Below are 19851 nucleotides of genomic sequence, written 5' to 3' on the forward strand. Positions count from 1 at the left end.
AGATGTTTTTTCAAAACATTTGAGAAGCTTCCATGGTTTTTCTTGCAAAATAAAATCTGGAAATATTTTGGAATATGCAAGTTTTTGTTAAAGCACTTAAGAAGCATGGATCAAATAGCACATAGGTATTCACGTAGTCAAAATAATTTTCAAAGGCAGAAAATCCCTTTCACTCATTAAAATAAAAGGTTCCTAAATACTAAAAATACAGAGGATATATTAGTCAGTGCAACTTAGGATATAAATCATATTTCTCTAGAGCCTTAACACATTTCTTTTAAAAGATAAGATACAAAGAAATAGAAATACAACTGATTAAATCTTTATCCAATATTTTCTGATGAAATAAAAAGAACCATTTTCCCATTCAATAGCATAGCATTCACTTTTCAAGGAAATAAGGCTCATTTGTGTTTCTTTCTTAATTTTTTTTATTGACTCTATAAACAGACATTCTAAATGAAAGGTGTAAATGAGGTTTGCCATGATCAAGGTAGCTGAATATAAATAGGAAGGGTATTAAATTGCAAATATACAAACAGTGTCACAGTTGGCTTCAGACCTGTCTCTCATTCTTTACTACTCATGCTGCAGCACAATTATATAAAACTGCTTATTTAATTCTCTACAAGTATGTTCAAGCATTTAAAAATGAAGGCTAAAAACACAGCCATCCATTCTCGAATGTGACTGGCATTGTTATACTGCTTTTGTTTTACTTTTCACAGTAAATTAATTATGAAGACACTGCCAATCTGACTCTTCACCATCAATTTCACAGGCCCTCTCTCAGATCTGAGAGGGTACATCCACAGCAGCACAGGCATGACTTGGGTGCTAGGCCTTTGAGTGCTCACAGAGGCTGATTAAGCAGCTATACAATCACTAGAAAAGTTAGGTTGAACTACTTCTTTTTCCATTACTTCAAGCAAAAAAAATTCCTTTTGCCCATGTAGAGCTAGAAAGTGAGCTATTCACAGTGAAGGAAGGAGGTCAGGAAGGGCACATGAAAAGTTTCTGTAGATATTGGCTTTCAGTATTCTTGAAAGCCTGCATTTAAAAGAATATTTTGATAAGAAAAAAGAAAAAGATGTTACGTTTCAGATTTCCAGTGAGAAATATAAGTTGTCCATATCACATTAAAACAAACGTTTCCTCCTTTAATTTTTTTGTTGATTTTTTTTTCTCCATTTTCCTAATAGGTTTAGTCACAGACATAATAAATATGCTCATGCAAAGTATTAATGAGAAGTAACTGGTGACAATTGTAAAGCAGAAGGACTTAATTTTCAGACTTTAACATGCTAAACTGGTATTTAGAAAGATATCAGAAAATTTGATGTGAAATCATAGTTGCAACTGGATTTTTACAAAGGTGGTTTTGATGTGGAGCCATTTTTGTAATTTTAATTCTTCAAAACAAGAGATATCTTGCATGTATATTTCTGTTAGTATTAAGGTATTTCTCAAAGGAACAAACTGTTTAGTCTGGCAGCTCAGAGTTTAATATTTACAAAAGTACTGTCTCAAAATTTCATACAAGGAAGCTTTCTTGCAACATGTAGTATCTGCCAATCCTCTTCAGCAGCATTATTTCATTTTGGCAACTGTACATAACAAAATTTATTACAGCAAATCTGCACAGCAATAGAACAACTTGCACTTGACACACAAGGGTACTGATAAGGTTCAATTTACCTCTCCAGTCATCTTTTTGTCATTCTTGTAACTTATTTCTTCATATCATTGCATGATTTAAAGAACATAATTATAAATACATTACTGCTGGACTGAAATATTTTCTAATTCCAAATGGTTTTTTTTAGATGTAAACTGTTTTTTGCCCTGTAAGAATTTTAAATACATGATAATTAAAATAAACCTATTCAAGAAGTGTATCAAGTTTTAATTGACAAAAATGCTCTACATACTGACTTACTCTCAAACCTCTAGAGCACAGAAGCAAAAACCAGAATAATAACCCAAAATAGTTCCAGACATTTGCATAGCAATCTTATTCATATATCATCAGAATAAGACAATCAAATTCCAGATTTTTTTTTCTTTTCCAGGGAAAAGAAGAAACTTCCACTAACTTCAAGAACAATAACAATAATGTATTCAACTCAGAAGAACCAATGGCTTATTTTAATTGTGATCATAAACAGTATACAGCCTTAACCTTAGCTGCAAAACCAAGGTTTCTTAAAGTAAAACACATACATTACAAATTATTGATGAGGAGAGTAAAATGTTGAAGGAATAAATTTAATGGATCATTAATAATAACAGTGATACTAAACATCAAATAGATGCTTAACTGTTCATTTGTTCTAGACACGTGCTACAGAATTACAGTTTATACTGCCAGGACATCTAAACTGTGAGAGGATGCAGCACTGCTCTGCTGCAATAGTGAGAACAGGCATTTATGGGAGCTGTGAAGAAAAAATAATGTTCTGAAAAAACTGCCACTCTGTACAGAATTTGAACTAGCTTAGTAGGTTCTCAGTGAATATAGATTAGAGATTTCTTTCCAGGAGATGAGAGCAGTGTTGGTATAAGCAATGATTGCTCTTTATTTAAAATTTTCTCAGTCTTTATTTATATATTTATTTAAAGGTTTTAAAACAATTCTTAGTCAAAGTGCCAAAATCATACAATGATATTCACCAGGAACAAAAGGAAAAAAGAAGACTAAAGAGCAGCATTGCTGTGGAGCATGTTGCATCAGTGTAGGGATGGCATACATGATGTATTCCCCAATTTCCAATGTTAAGATTATTTGTGTTTGATTTAAACTTAAAGGTCAGGATATCCAAAATACTAGTTCTGTTAGTCTTTAGTGTGACTGGAAGATATTCTCTATTGCCCATATTTGTTCTTAGTCTGTATTCCAGTTTAATAAAAGTTGACACTTGTAGGAGGGTACAATGGGAAACCCTCTTCTGGCTATTTTATATATCAGTTATTGTAAATATAGTATAACAGTAAGTGTACCTTAACACCCAGATATAATTGGCTATATTTAATAATTTATTTGTCATCAGAAACTATGATTTGTTGATACTGCTGTTGTTTACAGAAGTATCTAACTCCAACAGCTACCAAGGGTCCAGGTCTCTTACCTTAGATGGAGAAGAGTCAAATGCCAAAAAAGCTAGTTACTTATCCGATATTGAACAGAGAACTTAAAACAATCCCAGTTCACATGGTCAGCAATTTTAATAGAGTAACCTCTATTTAAATCCCAGTACAAATCAGAATTTTTTGGACCTAGGTTTTGCAGAGTCATAAGTGAATGGTCTCTTCAAACAAGATATAATGTAGGAGTAAATAATGGGCTGATTACCATTTTGAAACAAAACAAAATCTGATGACAGGTCTCAGATTGTCCCGAATAGGAACAGGCAAGATTTCTAAAATAACAGTGAAAATGCTAGCAAGAAAAATATTTCTTGCCCAGTACAGGTGAAGGCATTACACACTTCTAGTCCTGTCCCAAACAACTTACGTTGCTGAGAGAAGCTGCTTTCCCATTCAACTGGTGGAATTAATTGCTCCTAAGTGATTAACCAATATAGAGAACGTTTCTAATGCTATTCTCCTGTGCTATGTTTTTTAACCACTAAACTGAAGTATCAGAGAACATTAAAGAAACAAAAACTAAACATCACAAGGCACTACAAATATAAAAACTGTATTGAAATTGTTGTAAGTACAAAAGCTTTCTTAACCACTTACCCAGGCACTGACGCATCTGCCACAAGTGGTGATTTTGAAATCCCCATAGAGATCCTTGATGGCACCAGTTGTAAAGAATCCCTCCACCATCAGCAAAATGCCATATACAAAGAATGCAGCTGCTACACCATATATCACATACTTGAAGATGTCAATCCTGTATAGGAACAGCAAAAAATATTTATCTGCATAAATATTTAAAGCTGACTCAGAAATTTCAGGGTGAGATAATCAGACCCACTAAGCCTCAAAGTTTCTACACTGGAGTCAGCTTAAGTGCTGATGTGCTAGAATGGCAGCTGAAACTGAGGACAGGAGTGAGCTTTGGAATAAAATAGCATTGATACAAGAAACACTGAGCCATTTAATTTAATAAAATGTAAAAATGAATCTGTGTATGTAAAATAGCACAATTTGTCAGTGTAATTTAAAAGTCAGTTAATTTTGTTTTTTCTCTCAATAAAGTGTCAAATGAAAAAAGAAAAGAAAAAGGAAACAAGAACCTGATACATCTCCTGAGTAACACATTGTATCCAGTACTTAGGTTAGAGAAAAAATATTTTGTCACATTCCTCAATAAACCTTTCTAGATGTGTAAGTAGTTTTCAAGCTGCAATGTTAATCAGTGCTATCGTCTCCTCATTATTATTTTTTCATTTATTCTCCAGCGGACAAAGTGTCTGACAGAATAATAAAGTCATCAAGAGAGATCCCTAACTTCAAACCAGAAACACGTTATTACAAAAGTAATAAGGGCAGATCATCTGGCATACTTCTATAAAGGGCTTTTAAATACATCATTTCACAGACCCAAAGCTCAAGAAATGGAAGGGTGGCTTACAGTGTAACATGCAGAGAAGCTCTAGAAGGGTCAAGTTATTTCAGAGAAGATTACCCAGGTTGTGCGGTTGTCCTGCCCAGCATTGTCTAGGAGCTCAACAGTGACTCAAGGAGATTCTGCCTCCTAAATGTCCTCTCATGACCAGTGTTTGTGAAAAGATGCTTGAAAGCGCTTCTCTGTTCTAAGTGTTTTGTCTTATCTTGGAAACATTCCTAGTGACCATTTCCTTGAATCACCATGTTTCAATGTTTCCTACTTGGAATCCAAACTGGACATTTCTGAAGACACAAAAATTAATACTTTTATTGTCATGAAAATAAATAATGATAAAGTTTCCTTCAACAGTCATTCAACTACCTCTTTAAAAGTCATATAGAATTGTATTGCAATATAGCTGCATTTAGTGTGTGCTCTATTTAAAGAAAATGTTTTATAACAGTAACATCTTTTATATATATTGTTTTGAAGATAGTATTGGTATTAAATTATTCTGTAGCATCTAATTTCACATAAACTTTGATTTTCCAACAAAAATGTACTAGATAATAAAATATAGGCCTTGTAAAATGGAGATTGCCTTTCTTTAAAATAAAATTTGATTCTTTGTGGATGAACTCAGGGAGATTAATTGCCATCTGTGTTTTAGCAAAGTCTCAAATGCTGCAGATAAAGCATGAGAGCCACCAGTGAGGTAGAAAGGAATGGCAGAAGAGGTGATGAACATGAGCTAATGGGCGAGATGTGTAGGGACAAAAAAAAAAGGCAAGTACATCTTACATTTGTGTAGGCTGGAATGGAAGCAAAGAGGTGGGTAAGGAGCAAAGGTAAAAGAGACAAAATTATAAGGACAAATTTTTTTCTCCTGACAGGATTGGAAAGATACACGTTAGGTGAAGACTAAAGCTACGCTAAATTAGATCAAAACCAGATCTTGAATACCTATTCACAAATGCAGATAACCTATTAATATTATATAACGATATAATTAAAGTCATGAAACATTTCTGTTGAAAGGCAGCCAATGAAGATTGAGAAGATAAACCCGATTTTAACAAATTCTCATTGACCATGCATTCTTCACATATTAACCTAGGTTGCTGGGTAGAATAAGCTGAATGATTATCTAAACATAAATTAATTGTGAAAACCATCTTGAAATTAGTAAAAGACTTCTTTTTTTTTTTTTTTTTTTTAATAGAATAATCTAATCCATGTTTTGCATATGTCTTAATCTTGTAGATGCTTCATGGGTTCCAGATATGCTTTTCCTCACAACACCATGTTCAGAAATGTTAAAAACAAACATCACTGTTTTCAATTTGTGATTTAAATCAAGCTGATCTTTCAATTTTTAGTTCTTTTTCTGCTGCTGGGTCATTAATTATTCCATATTACGTGGACTTCCTAATTCATTAATCTGAATCTGGATTCTATCCAAGAAGATGAATATTAAAATAGCTCTAGAGAAAACACTTCCTTCCTCTGACAGAAATTATTGATGCGAGCCATCAATGTTAACATCTCAATGAACAGGTTGTACAGAGTACAGAGTAGATTATCTCAGCAGAGAAAAGTCAGAGGTGAGTTAAAACATTCTTAGTGAGTCAGGTCAACGTTGCAGACTTCCTAGTGTGTATTTTCATGGTGCTTTGGCATATTCAAGGATTAAAAAATAAAATAAATCATCAAGCAATAAGAGTAATTGTTGAATGATCACATCTATGTGTAGCAGGCTTTTGCAAAAAGTGTATTACAACAAATTAGTTATTTCTTTATTGTTGAAACTCCTTCAATCAACTGAGCTCAAAATTATTACATCCTGTTTCAAAAGTATTTCAATATTCATAATTAGCTTCTCTTAAATGTGTTTAAAAGTAATGATGTTATAGGCTTGTGGAACAAGTCGCTTCACTGGAATAAATCAGTACTGCTCCACCATAATAAATGGATTTATTACCCCAACAGATAAGCCAAGAAGAACTGTTAACATTGACACTTTATATTTTACTGTGTTCTAAAAGGAACTGCAAATTGTAGGAGCCCTGAAGCATTTATAGTATTCAGTCTAATCATGGTAAACTTCCTACCCTCAGTGTTGAAGGTTGGTACTCAGCTAATGCACACCAATACATATTTTTCTGTCAAAATTACTTAATATTTATTTGGAACAATCTACATATTAGCTAGGGATATTTTTCTTTAATTTGGTTAACATAGAAATGCATTGCAAACATTTATTTACAACTAAGACCAAAAAAAACCCAAACATGTAAGTTTGCCCTGTGACATGTGATTCACATGCTGTCCAGAAAACCTTTTTATTCAAATAAAGTATGTATATACTTCAGCCTAAATGAGTGATAAAAGCCTAATACTACAGAGGTTTTGGTTGGCCTAGCCCACCAGAGTACTAGGTATTACTGTGGAACTAATTTTCCAGCATTTATAATTCTGCCTCACATTTCTCTTCCTGAATTTACAGCATAACTTCTCCAACATAGACAAAGACATTCAAATACCACAGGTGATGAATAGCACTTAATTGCTAGCAAACTGTGCCTATACTCTACGAATGCAAGTAGATTCAAGCAATTATACCTATTTCCAAGCTAAAAAAACACAATGAAGAAAATAAAATGCCAACACTATTAAAGTACAAGAAATTTACTTAGATTATCATAGTACAACTCCTAATTAAAAGTTGCCTTTTTTAATAGGTGGCATAGAAAATTTAAAAAGATGAGAAATGCATGTAATCACTACCATTGGGGTAGGTCAGTTTTGCAAGATTTGGGTGGGTTTTTTGTGGGTTGTTTTTATTTTTTTTTTTTCAGTCACAAGGAACTTTGAATAGCTGATATTCACATCTAGAATGCACAATAATCTCTGTCACTCTGTAAAACAGCAGTGCTGGCCTTCATGATGATCCCCTTGCCTACTGAGAGACTGATCCTAAGAGGCTGTTAAGAGACTGAGATAGCAGCCTGACCCCTCAAGCTATCTCAAGCTTGGAGAAACAGTTTTGCAAATGCACTTTTTGAAGAGAGACAAGGTTTGTGGGGATGTTTACAAGCAAGAAGGTTTGTTTAGGGTATACAGAATCCATGCCCCATGAAGTTTTTAGAAGTGGTGCTCAAGCTCTCCTGCAAACCAGCTGGGAACAATTTCTTGGTGTAAACTCATGACATTATTCACTTAAACACTTTGAGCAAAGATGATAGTTGGTACCATGAAGCATAGAGTAATTGTTAGAAAAGGGAGGAGACAAGCAAAGGTAAACTTCAGAAGGAAAACATACAGCAAACAGGGAGAATGAAGGGTTTATTAATAATCATGTTCTGCCTGCAACGTAAGACCAAAAAACTCCAGGTGACAACGTAAATGAGGTAAAAGAAACTGAAATTTTCTCACTATGGAGAAGGGAAAAATGAAACTAGTAAGAAAACATCAGCATAGTTCCATGAGGGTTTTTTCTGAGATTAGGTTAATACAGAGTCTAAACTTCTAAATTTCAGGTGGAAAGAAAACAAAATTAGAGTACAGAATGCTCAGTTAAAGTTTGTCAGGAAATAATAAAAGGAGAAAGAATTAACAGTAAACAAAGGATAAGAGCAACAAAGACCTATAAGTATTTTTTATTAAAGTAGAAATAAAACATAATAAAAAGAAAACAGAAACTTCTGATTCTGTACTTCTGGAAGAAATTTTGTATGTAATCATACAAATCATTTGATCAAAATTAAAGCCAGACTGTTAGAATTATCTAAAGAAGAGATCATCATACTATAATATGCAAGTTACATTCTGCAAGGGCCAGATTTTGTTATTCTACTCTGAACAGAAGCTGATGTGACATAAGATCCCACAGATTTTAACAGATTAATTTGTGGCATACAACTCTCTACAGGTATGAAGAATACAACCCTAAATCATCATCCTCTGAAAGTCTGATGGTTGCTTCCTTCCTGAGCTGAGATTTCATGGAGCACTGCTGAAAGCAGTAGAGAATTCACAAACTAACGGAAGAGGAACAATAGCAGCACAAACAACGTCTCTGCCCTATAAATCTTGTAACCTTATTGGAACAGGAAAGGATCCAACACAAGAATTTAAATAATCATGAAATGTCTGAGTCCAAAATACAGGTTCTGACTATGACATATGGATGAGGCTGCTTCTCAAAGTTGTTTCTCATAATCTAGGCTTGTTCTGTCTGCTCACCTCTAGCAAAACTACTTTCTTATAAATGTTTTTAAAGATGCTAATTACAGAAGAAATCTGGAGCCCACTTGGCCTGAAGAAGGCTAAAAAAAGATTGAAATTAGTGCACAGTAACATGCAGATTTCTGGCAGAATTACATGATGGTGTTGTTCACTATGCATACTGCATTCCCAGGCATCTTTCTATAACAATAAAGTGTAAAAAGATATGACAAAATCATATCATAGGATTCGCGAGTTTTTCATCATCCCATGTGGAGCACACACAGTACATACTGATAGCATAAGACTGGCAACTTGATACTAAAGCTCCAGACTGGGATGATAATAGTTAATTTTACCCTTTTCAGATCTGTGGAAAGGCCAGTTTTCTTATTTTTGCATGGCACATGAAGCAAGACTTAGCACTATGTATATTACATAGGAATGTATGCTTTACACTTTAGATGTTTATAAAGTAAACTAAGACTAAAGGGAAATAAAGGCATTTAAAACAGAAGAAGATATTTCCTATGAAGATGAACTACCTGCTGAGAAAGGTCTATTGCAAATGCTTCAAGTCACAGGCATGAAGTCATTATAGCCAATATAAAATTTGAGACAACCAAGAAAGAGTGCTGCTTAACACAGTATTAAATAATACAGCTGCCTGCTTGAAAGTAGTGGACTGTGTTTGCACAGATGAAGAAAAAAAATTCTGTATGTAAGATCATTCCATTCTGCTGTTATTCATATGTGCCGCTATGAATTTTCTTTTCAATTATTTAATAAATTGAGGACCACATTTTTACAGGTACATCCCAAAGCCTAAATTTTACTTACATAGATTCTTACTTTTCTTCTTTTAACAGAATAAAAAACAATAGGCTGCATAATACAGCTGAGTAGGTAGTAAATGTGACTCTTCAGCACCATATAATCTTGCAAAGGTCATATTCTCAAGTGCTGGCATGTTTTGTCACATTTGGTGCATCTACTGAATGATACAGGATCTAGAACGCTATGTTCTGCATCTAATCTTTAATAGGCTGCATTTGTCCAGTGTTAATTTTCATGTGTGACTGAACCATTCCAGTGAAATAGAAACTTTTCTCCTTAGGTAAACTGCATATTTTTTAAAATGAAACAGGCATCCTTCGATGACATTGTGCTTCCTCTGGTGGTTCCTGTCAAATTATAATACTCAAGGAAGACACATGGGCCAAAGTTCAGCCTTCCTTGCAGAGGTAGCTTCATTCTTCTACACATAGTCAGAATCCAGGTACAAGAACCCAAAGAGTGCTATTTGTGAGAATTTTCATTAGCCTACTTAGAAGACTTTTTACCGCTGAGCTCAGTGAACAAACCTTTAACTTTAAAGCAGTAGGGATTATGGGTACATCCCCAGTAGAGTACTGGCTCAGGAATGGAATTTTTTTTTTTTTTTTTCTGGAAAGCAAGTTCTGCAGCTGTCCCTACTTGTTGAGATATGGTTTTCATCATGTTTTTCAGAGTACACAACATGGATTCCTTTTCAATTAAGCTAAATGGGAAGTATGCTCCAGGAATGCTCCTACTGCACCCCAGCCATTAATGGATGTTCAGTCCATTGTATCAGGCAAGACTGAGTCCAAAATACGTCCCTGAAATAAATACTGTATGAACAGCAAGTTATTAACACCAAGTATCTAGGTCTACTGATCAGTTTCTACTGTGCTAAAACTGCTTTCTAATGTATATGTAGCCATGACTCCTCCGCTTAACTCTGTACTACATCTTCAGAGCTTACATCTCAAAAATACTAAGAGAGAAGATTCTCTGAAGATTTCAAAAGACGATTTCAATAACGCAGTTCTCAGCCCACTGTTGTCCATTTTTCATAGTGCAAGATTATCAGCCTGTGTGGCATACACAGTAGACACACAATATTACATATCAAGCTAGGATTTCTACAATATTTAGGTGAAATAAGATGAACTGAAAATTACTTGCACTCACAGTAGAAACTACAATTCACATGTATCAAAATGTAGTAATACTCAGGAATTTTAAGGACAGTTTCCAAGCACTGCGTTTACAAAATATTTTGTAATAAAATATTTTTTCTAATATTTATGACTTTTTTCAGGTACATAACTTCTTTCTGATATTTTAGAGGCATCAAATTGACCTAAAGGCACAATAAAATCTTTTATCTAAGACCAAAAATACTTCTAAGAAGATATATTTTAAATAATTATTTTTTATTTTAAAATATCATTTTATAAGAACTTTTTAATGCTAATTTTACAGACAAGAAGCTAAAAACTTTAGATCGTACTCCCTAGTTAATATATTAATTTTTTATATAAAGGTGAAGTAAAATATTTTTTAAATAACTACCTGGATACTATTACATAATCAGGAGCGTGAAAACAATCCCTACCAAAAGGCAGTATACATCTCAAACAAATGACTGTACATGCCTGGACTTCAACCACAGGTACTCATCCTATGAATTTGGTATATCCAAATATTAATTAGGAATATTTGGACTATCCATTAATGTTAATGTAATAATAATAATGATAATATTTTTAGTGGTGCCTATATTTAAATTGTCATAGCTACAAAGTCAGCAAAAAGAACATCAGAAGATCAAAATAACATCCATTTATCTACCTCCCAAAACATTGGTTTCAAACACTAAGAGGGGGGGATATAAAAGCTTCTATGCATGCTCTAGTTTTTCCTCAAAAGAAGACAGTTGCACATATATATATATATATATGTATTACTAAATAACATCCTCCTAATAAACAATGACTATACACTGACTAACAGAAAGGTTATCAGCAAGCATCAAGCTTGGACACAGCACCTGAAACACAGGCTTTTACATTTTGAAAGGAAGAAAAGTTTTAGCTGTAAGAAGGTGGCTCCAGTAGAGTGTCTGTGGCACTTCCAACAAGAGAAGATAGTAACAACAGATTTACAGATTGTAACTTGATTTAGTTTACTATTTGTTTTCACACCTTTAAGATGAAGTGAATGTACAGTGACCTGAATTAGCTCTGACTGTAGCAGGAGAATGTTGTTGTATCTATCAGGAAGATTTCTTCATTTTCCACTCTAAAAGCATGATTCCCTTGTTTCGTGGCCTATATATCACAAACATGTGACAGATGGCAACTAACTGTCCTTGCATACTGGAGAGAAAGAACTGTGAAAAGATGCTGTTGAGAAATACACCAAACATACCTTGTGCTGTTGATTTCCTAAAAAACATCTTCTGGAATTTGTTCCAAACACCAGAAAAATATAAAAATGCACCTCATACAATACACTTTTGATAATCATACATGTATTTCTTCTGACTTCAGATCTTGTCAAAAACAGTGATTAAGTAAGTGAATCTAGATATATTCAGTACTTTGCAGATAGAGCACTCACTGCAGTTTATTAAGTCATTAGAAGAGTGACTGAATACCACATCTGCCTCAAGCAGATTACCCCGTTTCAGTGAAGTCTACAGAGCTGTTAAACTGGCAAAGTAGGCAACATAAACCATTCAACTCTTAAAGTATCATAGAGGCAGTTTTCAGGATAATTTAAAACACCATACTTAATTTCTTAGGATCCCTTTGAATCACAAGGAGCTAAAATAACTACTCTGCATCCACTGAAGGAATCTAAATCCCAAACAACAGTTTATGACTTCTGTACATTAAATCCCCAAACAGCAATTTTTTCACATGGAGGGGGCATGGGGAAAAGCAGCTACCATTAGAGCAATGATAATGTTGATAATGTGAATAAGTCTGGGGCTTTGAGGCATGAAGTTTCACAAAAGTGATTCAGAAAGCAATATTATTTGTGGTTAGTCCCAATTAAAAGTTCACTCATTGATAATTTCAAATGTTTTTTTAATAACCATCTAATTTATTAAAGGTTCATGGATTTAGAAATTACTGTGTAAAGAGAGAAGAGTCTACCTCATTCAGCTCTGTGATTTTTAAAGATATGCTTGCTCCATAAGGAATAAATATCAGTACAGTATGTGTTCACACAAGTTTCAATATATTTGATTTATTTTAGTTTTCAAGAGTTTAGAGTATCTGTTTTACCTGTATCATCCTGAAGAAATTCAAGTCAGGCTGTAATCCAGTACTGTGAGACAAAATCCTTTTTAAAAAAAAATAATTGCTACTTTTTGAAAACTATTGTTTTTAGCACCCTATTACAGGCCAAATTTGGTTTTGTCTTTTTTCCCCTTAAATCAAGCAACCAAAAGAGCATTCTTTACTATAAACCTTTGCTATAAAAGCACTATCTCTACCCTACCCAGTAGCTCTCCAGGATGTCTTCAATACCTCAGAATTATTGACCACCATCATTCCATATTTATACTTGGAAAGAAAGTAATAAATTTGAGAAAATTGATTTAACCGCTTGGCATTTAAGGAATTTTAAAACCAGCTGTAAAACTAGCTCTTAATTTTTTAAAATAGAAATATTTACTACTTACTAGTATTTGCAAAGCAGATATGAACTGCAGCTGGTATATATTATTTGAGCTCAGATAAGAGTCCAGAAAGCTGTAATCAGGGACCACGTCCACCCTGCAAAGCCAGCACTCAGACTGGCTCTTCTATTCCATGGGGCTGCTCCTCATGGCTGAACATCCAAGGGCAGAGCCCTCCGAGGGGACTTTGAGGTCTATTAATTCAGCTCTCCCCAAGCATCAGGACAGCATGTGGGATGAGAGCTCCCCATGGGGCAGCCAGGGCCCATCCCAGCACCCCAACACCCCAGCCAGGGAGCAGGGCAGGCAGGGGACAGCCGAGGGGCAGCCGGGGGGCAGCCCCAGCCCCGTGGCTGGGTAAGTGGTGGGGGACTGAGAGTTCCAGGCTGAGCTGAAGTGGGGTGCTGGACCATGGGCAGGTTAAGGGGAGGCCCCAGGGGAGGCCAGGCAGGGACAGCCAGCGCTGTTGAAGCCCTCAGGAACACTGATATGGACATTTCTGAATGGCTTTGTTGGATTTAGGTACTTTGGCTTTTATTTTAGGCACTTAAAGAGTGTTTCAGATGTTGGGTTTTCCCTCATTATGCCCTACTTTCTCTATAGGTTCTGCTGCTTCATTTAAATTGCAATGAGCAGCTGTATTGACAAAGATAAAAGATACAGGATGGCTTGTGAGTTGTGTTGTTTGAGTTCAGAACACACAAAGTTGTGGGTACAGTTGAAAACACCCCTTATCTCTTACCACCCACATAAATAGATCTCAGGTAAGGATTGATTTTTATTCTGAATAACATTTGAAATATACTGTGCTAATAAAAATGTAGACAGAAACCACAAGCATGGTTAAACAGAATCTAACACACTTCACTACACTGCAGCATCTGCCTAATACATTTATCACAGAAGGACAGACTCCAGGTCAGCCTGAGACACTTCACAGTACTAGAAGCTTTAAGAGACAAAATGTCTTAAATAACCTTAAAAAAGTATAATTCAGTAGGGCACGCTGCTAGATTTATTTTTTTGTTATTCTTATTATTTCTAATCAGAACAATAAACAACCAGGTTTTATTTCCATTTAAATATGTGTAGTTTTAAGAATGTAGGCACTGCACTGTTTGTTTGTACTTACATAATTTTTCTTTCTGCTTTTTGGCCTTTCAAAGCAATATAATTACTGTACAGTGCCAACTGTTAATCAAGAGTTGTGACAAAATATCCAGCATTTCCTCTCCCTACAAAATTATTTTAAAAAGCAGAGTAATATCGACTTTAGCAGGTAGAAAATTAATGTGTGCAAATATTTTTGAGAATCACACACTTTATCTACTCAAAAGCAATGGTTCATCTGCTTTTAGTCAAAATATTTTTTCCTCCTCCCTTTAAGACATAACTTTAGAGATGTCTTTCACAACTGAATAAACTGAAATTTCGACTCTAGTAGGTTTGCCAAGGAAAGAATAGTGTTTACTACATCTTTAAGTAAACAAAAAACCCCAAACAAATCAAAAAGCTATTAGCTACGCCAAGCAATTAAATGCCAAGACAAAAAAAAAAAAAAAATCACCTTTACAGCTCCTTAATCATTTCCAGTGAATCATATGCATTTGAACTATGTCTCCTGACTGATATTTTCACTTAAGCATTTGACAGAGGGAAGCTACAAAACTTGCTGTGAAGAGAAAGCATCGATTTGTGGCTGTTCTGCACTAATGGCTTCCTAGGGACTAATAAAATAAGTTAGAGACTAATAAAATGACTGATCTTTCATTCAGGATAACAATGAACCTTAACCACCAAGTCAAGTCAGACCCATTATTCTAAATGACAAGCCAAAAAGGCAAAGTAGTCACATACTTCCCATCAACCCAATATATTATACAAGAACATCTAAATTCTTTGGTCCTAAGAAGAAATTTGCGTACAGCATAGCAGTGACATACTTATTTGGTACATACTCCCTTCTGTCTACTAATTCTACAAATACAGCTAAGATTCACAGAGAAGCTTTGGAAAGGATGTTGATAATATAGAACTATGCAAGTGAACAGTTATAAAGTTCTGTTTCTAGCTATCATGAAAACAGTGGTACCAAGTCAGATCAAATATATATCTTGTCCATTTTCCTATCTCAAACAATGAATATAAAAAAGTAAGATCAGGCAAGTCAACAGGGTAACCCTCAATGTTATTCTAGCCTCTGGGACCTCCTGAGCTGGATAGTCTGTATATCATGAGAAATAGTCAATGGATTTGTTTTCCAAGATTATTCAGTCTTAGCTTGAACCCATATAAACTTTTGGAATCACAATATGAAACTAGCTTCACAGGTCTGTTTATAGAACAACTGAAGAACGGTCACTTGTTCCTTCTGAATCTGGTGGATACTAGTTTCTTCTGATATCTCAAACTTCTTGTACTGGAAGAGAAAGACAATCTTAACCTTACACACCTTATTCATAACATTGTGAATTTACAGACTTCTAGCCCAACAGCTCTTAATCACCCTCTTTCTAGATTGAAGATTCCTACTATACTCAATTTTTAACCATATAGCTTCTGGTCTATAACTCTAATCATCCTTTTTTGCTTTCTTTGGGACACCAATGCTGTACACAGTATTAATGATATGTATGAAAGATGGATTTATACGATGGCATAAGTATGTTCTCTGTTTCTCTATGATTTTTTGAGTAGTTCCTGGTACTTGGTTTGCCTTTTTTTTGCCACTGCTAAGGCCTGAGCTGCCATTGTCATGGGACTAACCATCATAAGAGGTCAATGTTTTGATGGAAGAACAAATCACTTCTCAAAAAAAACAATCTTGGAAGAAAAGGCTTACAAATTTGAGGATAGGATACTCCAGCTTTAATTACAATTAGCAGCCAGATAAGAATGTGGATTTAAAATACCTAAGAAAATCATGTTTTAAAGAGACAATTTTGAAGAGATTAGAAAATATGTGATTTAACTTCAGGTTACAGAAGATTACTTTGCTAAATGTAATTAATTTACCAAAGGGAATGAGATGCTCAATAAAAAAAAGGCCTCCCAGACATAGGCTTTGAGGAGTAGCAAACCATGAAATCTTCAAAACAAATGAATTCCAGGAAAACCAGGGGAAATAGAGTTTTGACATGTCAAGTCTCAGGGTTCTGCACAACTCTTCAGTTACTTATATATTGTGTTTATTCCCAGAGCTCATCTGTTACTTGCTACACAATCATGTTTTATTTAGAGTATAGAGATTTTTTTTTTAAATACTTTTCAACAAAGACATTATCACAGGATAGAAAGCATAAAAGCAAGCATGCATGGAACAGATTCATCAATATAATATGAAGTAATGTTCAGTAATAAATTAAATGATAACTATGGGGTATTGAAGATTATTACAAATTGCCTGTAAATAGTAAAGATATCAATGCTGTCAAATCTGTTGAGCTTATTCAAATCATTCTTCTTTGAATTTCATTACAACATGTTTTCTTGAGTCAAATTTATATCCCCTTGTGGAATTTTTCAGGAGTTTTTAAAGGAAACACTTAAAAGAGAAACTAGTAACTTACATAGTAAAGACATCAATAACATCTCCTGCAGCTCTTGTCATCTCAAAGTAAGTTTGCAGAATATTGACAGTTCCTGAAAGTGCTTCATGTCCACAACCACAGAACAGCGCAACTCCAGCATAGAGAAGGATGGTAGCAATCAAAGATGCGTAGGGAATACCTCCCAGGCATTTGATACAACACTCGAAGCACCCTACAAGAAAATAAAGTTGTGTGTTAATATACTATATCAAGAAAGCAAAAAGAAAGCTTTTACTCTTGAGAAACACTTTTGAAAATTGAAGACTGCAGGTCAAAGAGAGATTAGGTTAAGTATAACAGTCTATAACGTCAGAAAATCTGTGAAAGGACATAGGTTAGTTCAACTCCTGAGTTTTCCCAGTTGCTACTTAACCTATTAAATGTAGACATCCCATCTGATTAACATGAAAAGTTAAACAGTTAATTCCTTGTATAACTTCACATTTTTATTCAGAGCAGGTTATAATGTCAATCCTAGGTTATACCTATATTCACAATTCCTGTTGCTCACCCATCAGATTACCAAGAAAGATCTTCAATAATAGGAAAAATCACAGAATGATATCCAGTTCAATTCTTTCCATCACCATAGGTTTATTCCATTTTTTCATCTGTACAGTGCTGACAACAGAATTGCTTCTGTCCACAGCATCAATTCTTTGTGCATCACTCAAATAATTCACAAGAATAAATGGAGATATCCAATAAAAAGGCACAGAATTAGAAACAATTAGAGAAGCTGAATTTTCTCTCAATACTTTTTATTCTGCTCAATGTTTCTTAAGCGAGGGCAATTGCTCTTGAGTTACACAAGGCCAACCTTTTGTTCAGACATCAGAGCGTCTACACAGATGCCCAGCTACACAGAAAACCCTTTCCCCAGAAAGGGTGCTCAAGTTTCTGGCAATAGCTTGTCAAGTATTTTCATGAATGCAGCATCTCTGGCTCTCCCAAATCTCACCACTCCCATAAGAAATTTTACACCCTGTAGAGCCCTTCCTATTGCCTTCTGGAAAGACAGAGAAGTCAGGAACCACTGACTGAGGGAAGGCAAACATGCATTGACTCGGTAGCCAGAAGTTTTATTTTCTCCTAAACATTACTAGTTTATGCCAGAAAGGATTTGGGTAGAAAACAAGGCGAAGTCTGTAAGTTTTAAATGCTTATGCAGACAATAGTCAGTTAAAAATTACTTATAAGATGTTGAACAGGTCTGAGTCAATACAATGTGCTCCAAAAGCTTTAGGCTATGTTAAATCTTAGGAAGAAGAATAATAATAATTTTAAAAGGCACAAAAAAGCCATTCTTTATAGAAAGTATGTCTACTTTTCTCAAAGTACATGTAACCTCTACACATAATTTCATATTTTGTCTTTTAAGTTAGAAATTTCTTATTTCCTTTAGTCTGGATAACCAAAGTATTAATTTCCTCTGTCTGTTCAATCATTCATTTTCTGCTTTCAGTGAACAAATATAAATCTTATATATATATACATATATATATATACACACATACACATATATGTTTTGCAGTTATTTATACACAAGATTCTCTGAAGAAAACAGTTTAAGTCATTTTCAGATATACACACATATTAGCTAAATAGAAACCTCTATTGAGATTTTGTAAATATAGGTAGTACAAAAGGCAGTATTCAAACTGCTGGATAATTCCTGTAAGAAAAATATAAATGAATATACTGAACATGTACAAGAAAAGCAGACTTCAGAAATTGGGGTGATTCCCAACTATGTATGCTAGTTGTATAAAAATAGAGAAAAAGATGTATCTTGAGACTACTTTTGTTTAAGGACAAATTACTATATCACAGCCAACTGTAAAATACCAAATGTGAAATGCACAAATTAATATACTTAAACTGCTGTCAAATATTTACTAAGTAATCTGTCATGCAAGTTACCCATGTACATCACACACCTGGGTGGGTGTAACATCTTCAACCCTTCCAATCCTTTGGCAGTAGTACTTTTTTTTTTTTCTTCTCTGAGCCCATATGACACTGGTAGAAGGATATATCCCTCTTGCAATTCATGTCATCCTACTGTACTGACAGTAGGTAGCTTTCCTATTCAACATCACAAAGATTGAATGTCCAGTGATCACTTTGTGTCGTTCTTCAGTGATTGATAGGCTGTAGGGATTTATACCCAGCAAGTCTGTGGGCTTTCCATCAGTGGGAGGTCTTCAGAACAGACTAGGGAAATATATTAACGTTTTTGGAGTAACTAATTCTGCATGCAGATAAATATAGGCAATCCCTTATAATTCCTTGAGTCCTATTTTCTAAGATTGCCATTAACAATAACCTTAGTTAATTCCTCAGTGTTCATGCAAATACTATAAAAGTATACTTCACTGGATAATCTACTGTCTAAAAGGCATAAAAATAAGAAATATATATTGAAAATATATACATTGAACAAGGACTTCAAGGAAATACAGTTGCATGATATCAGAGGTTATCACAAAATGTCATTTTCAGAATGAAAAAACAGCAAAAAAAGCCTCAGAAAACTAGTAACACTGTACACCTGTCAGCATTATATGAAAAAGTAAAAAGCGGGGAGAGATAACAGTGGAGTGTTAATGAAAATGATGTATGAGGGCCTATAAAGTCAAAGATGAAGAAATAAGGTAGACCTAAATATTTACAGGGACACATGGACAGTAGGGAGAGTGTTTCTTAATATTGCAATAGCTTGGGGCAGGGAGGTGGAAGACAGATTTTGTAATGATTTCTTTTTCACCTTCTGAGACAGGGGAAGTGGAAGAGAGACTGTTAAAGAAATGATAACACAGGAACAAAAATAGCTAATAGTCTGAACTAGAATAAATGTTATCAAGGTCAGACTCACATACAGCTGCTGTATTTAAGTGTGAGTACTGTTTTCTGGAAACAGCTGGTGTTGCACTACCTCCTGAAGCTGCTGCACCTCACCCACTAGGTCC

At 34.6% G+C, this 19851-nt stretch overlaps 1 protein-coding gene across 2 annotated transcripts in view; it reads right to left on the reverse strand.

Moving 5' to 3' along the window:
- Nucleotides 1-19851, reverse strand: part of GPM6A (glycoprotein M6A) — a 126125-nt gene that overhangs the window by 23146 nt on the left and 83128 nt on the right. For both annotated transcript variants that reach the window (XM_032988386.2, XM_032988387.2), the window contains 2 exons: nt 16859-17051; nt 3745-3901 (listed from right to left, as the gene is read on the reverse strand). In XM_032988386.2, coding sequence (XP_032844277.1) covers nt 3745-3901; nt 16859-17051 — 350 coding nt within the window. The remainder of the gene's footprint in view (nt 1-3744; nt 3902-16858; nt 17052-19851) is intronic.

Source organism: Tyto alba, unplaced genomic scaffold, assembly GCF_018691265.1.
Source record: "Tyto alba isolate M040663 unplaced genomic scaffold, T.alba_DEE_v4.0 Super-Scaffold_6, whole genome shotgun sequence".
NCBI lineage: Eukaryota > Metazoa > Chordata > Aves > Strigiformes > Tytonidae > Tyto > Tyto alba.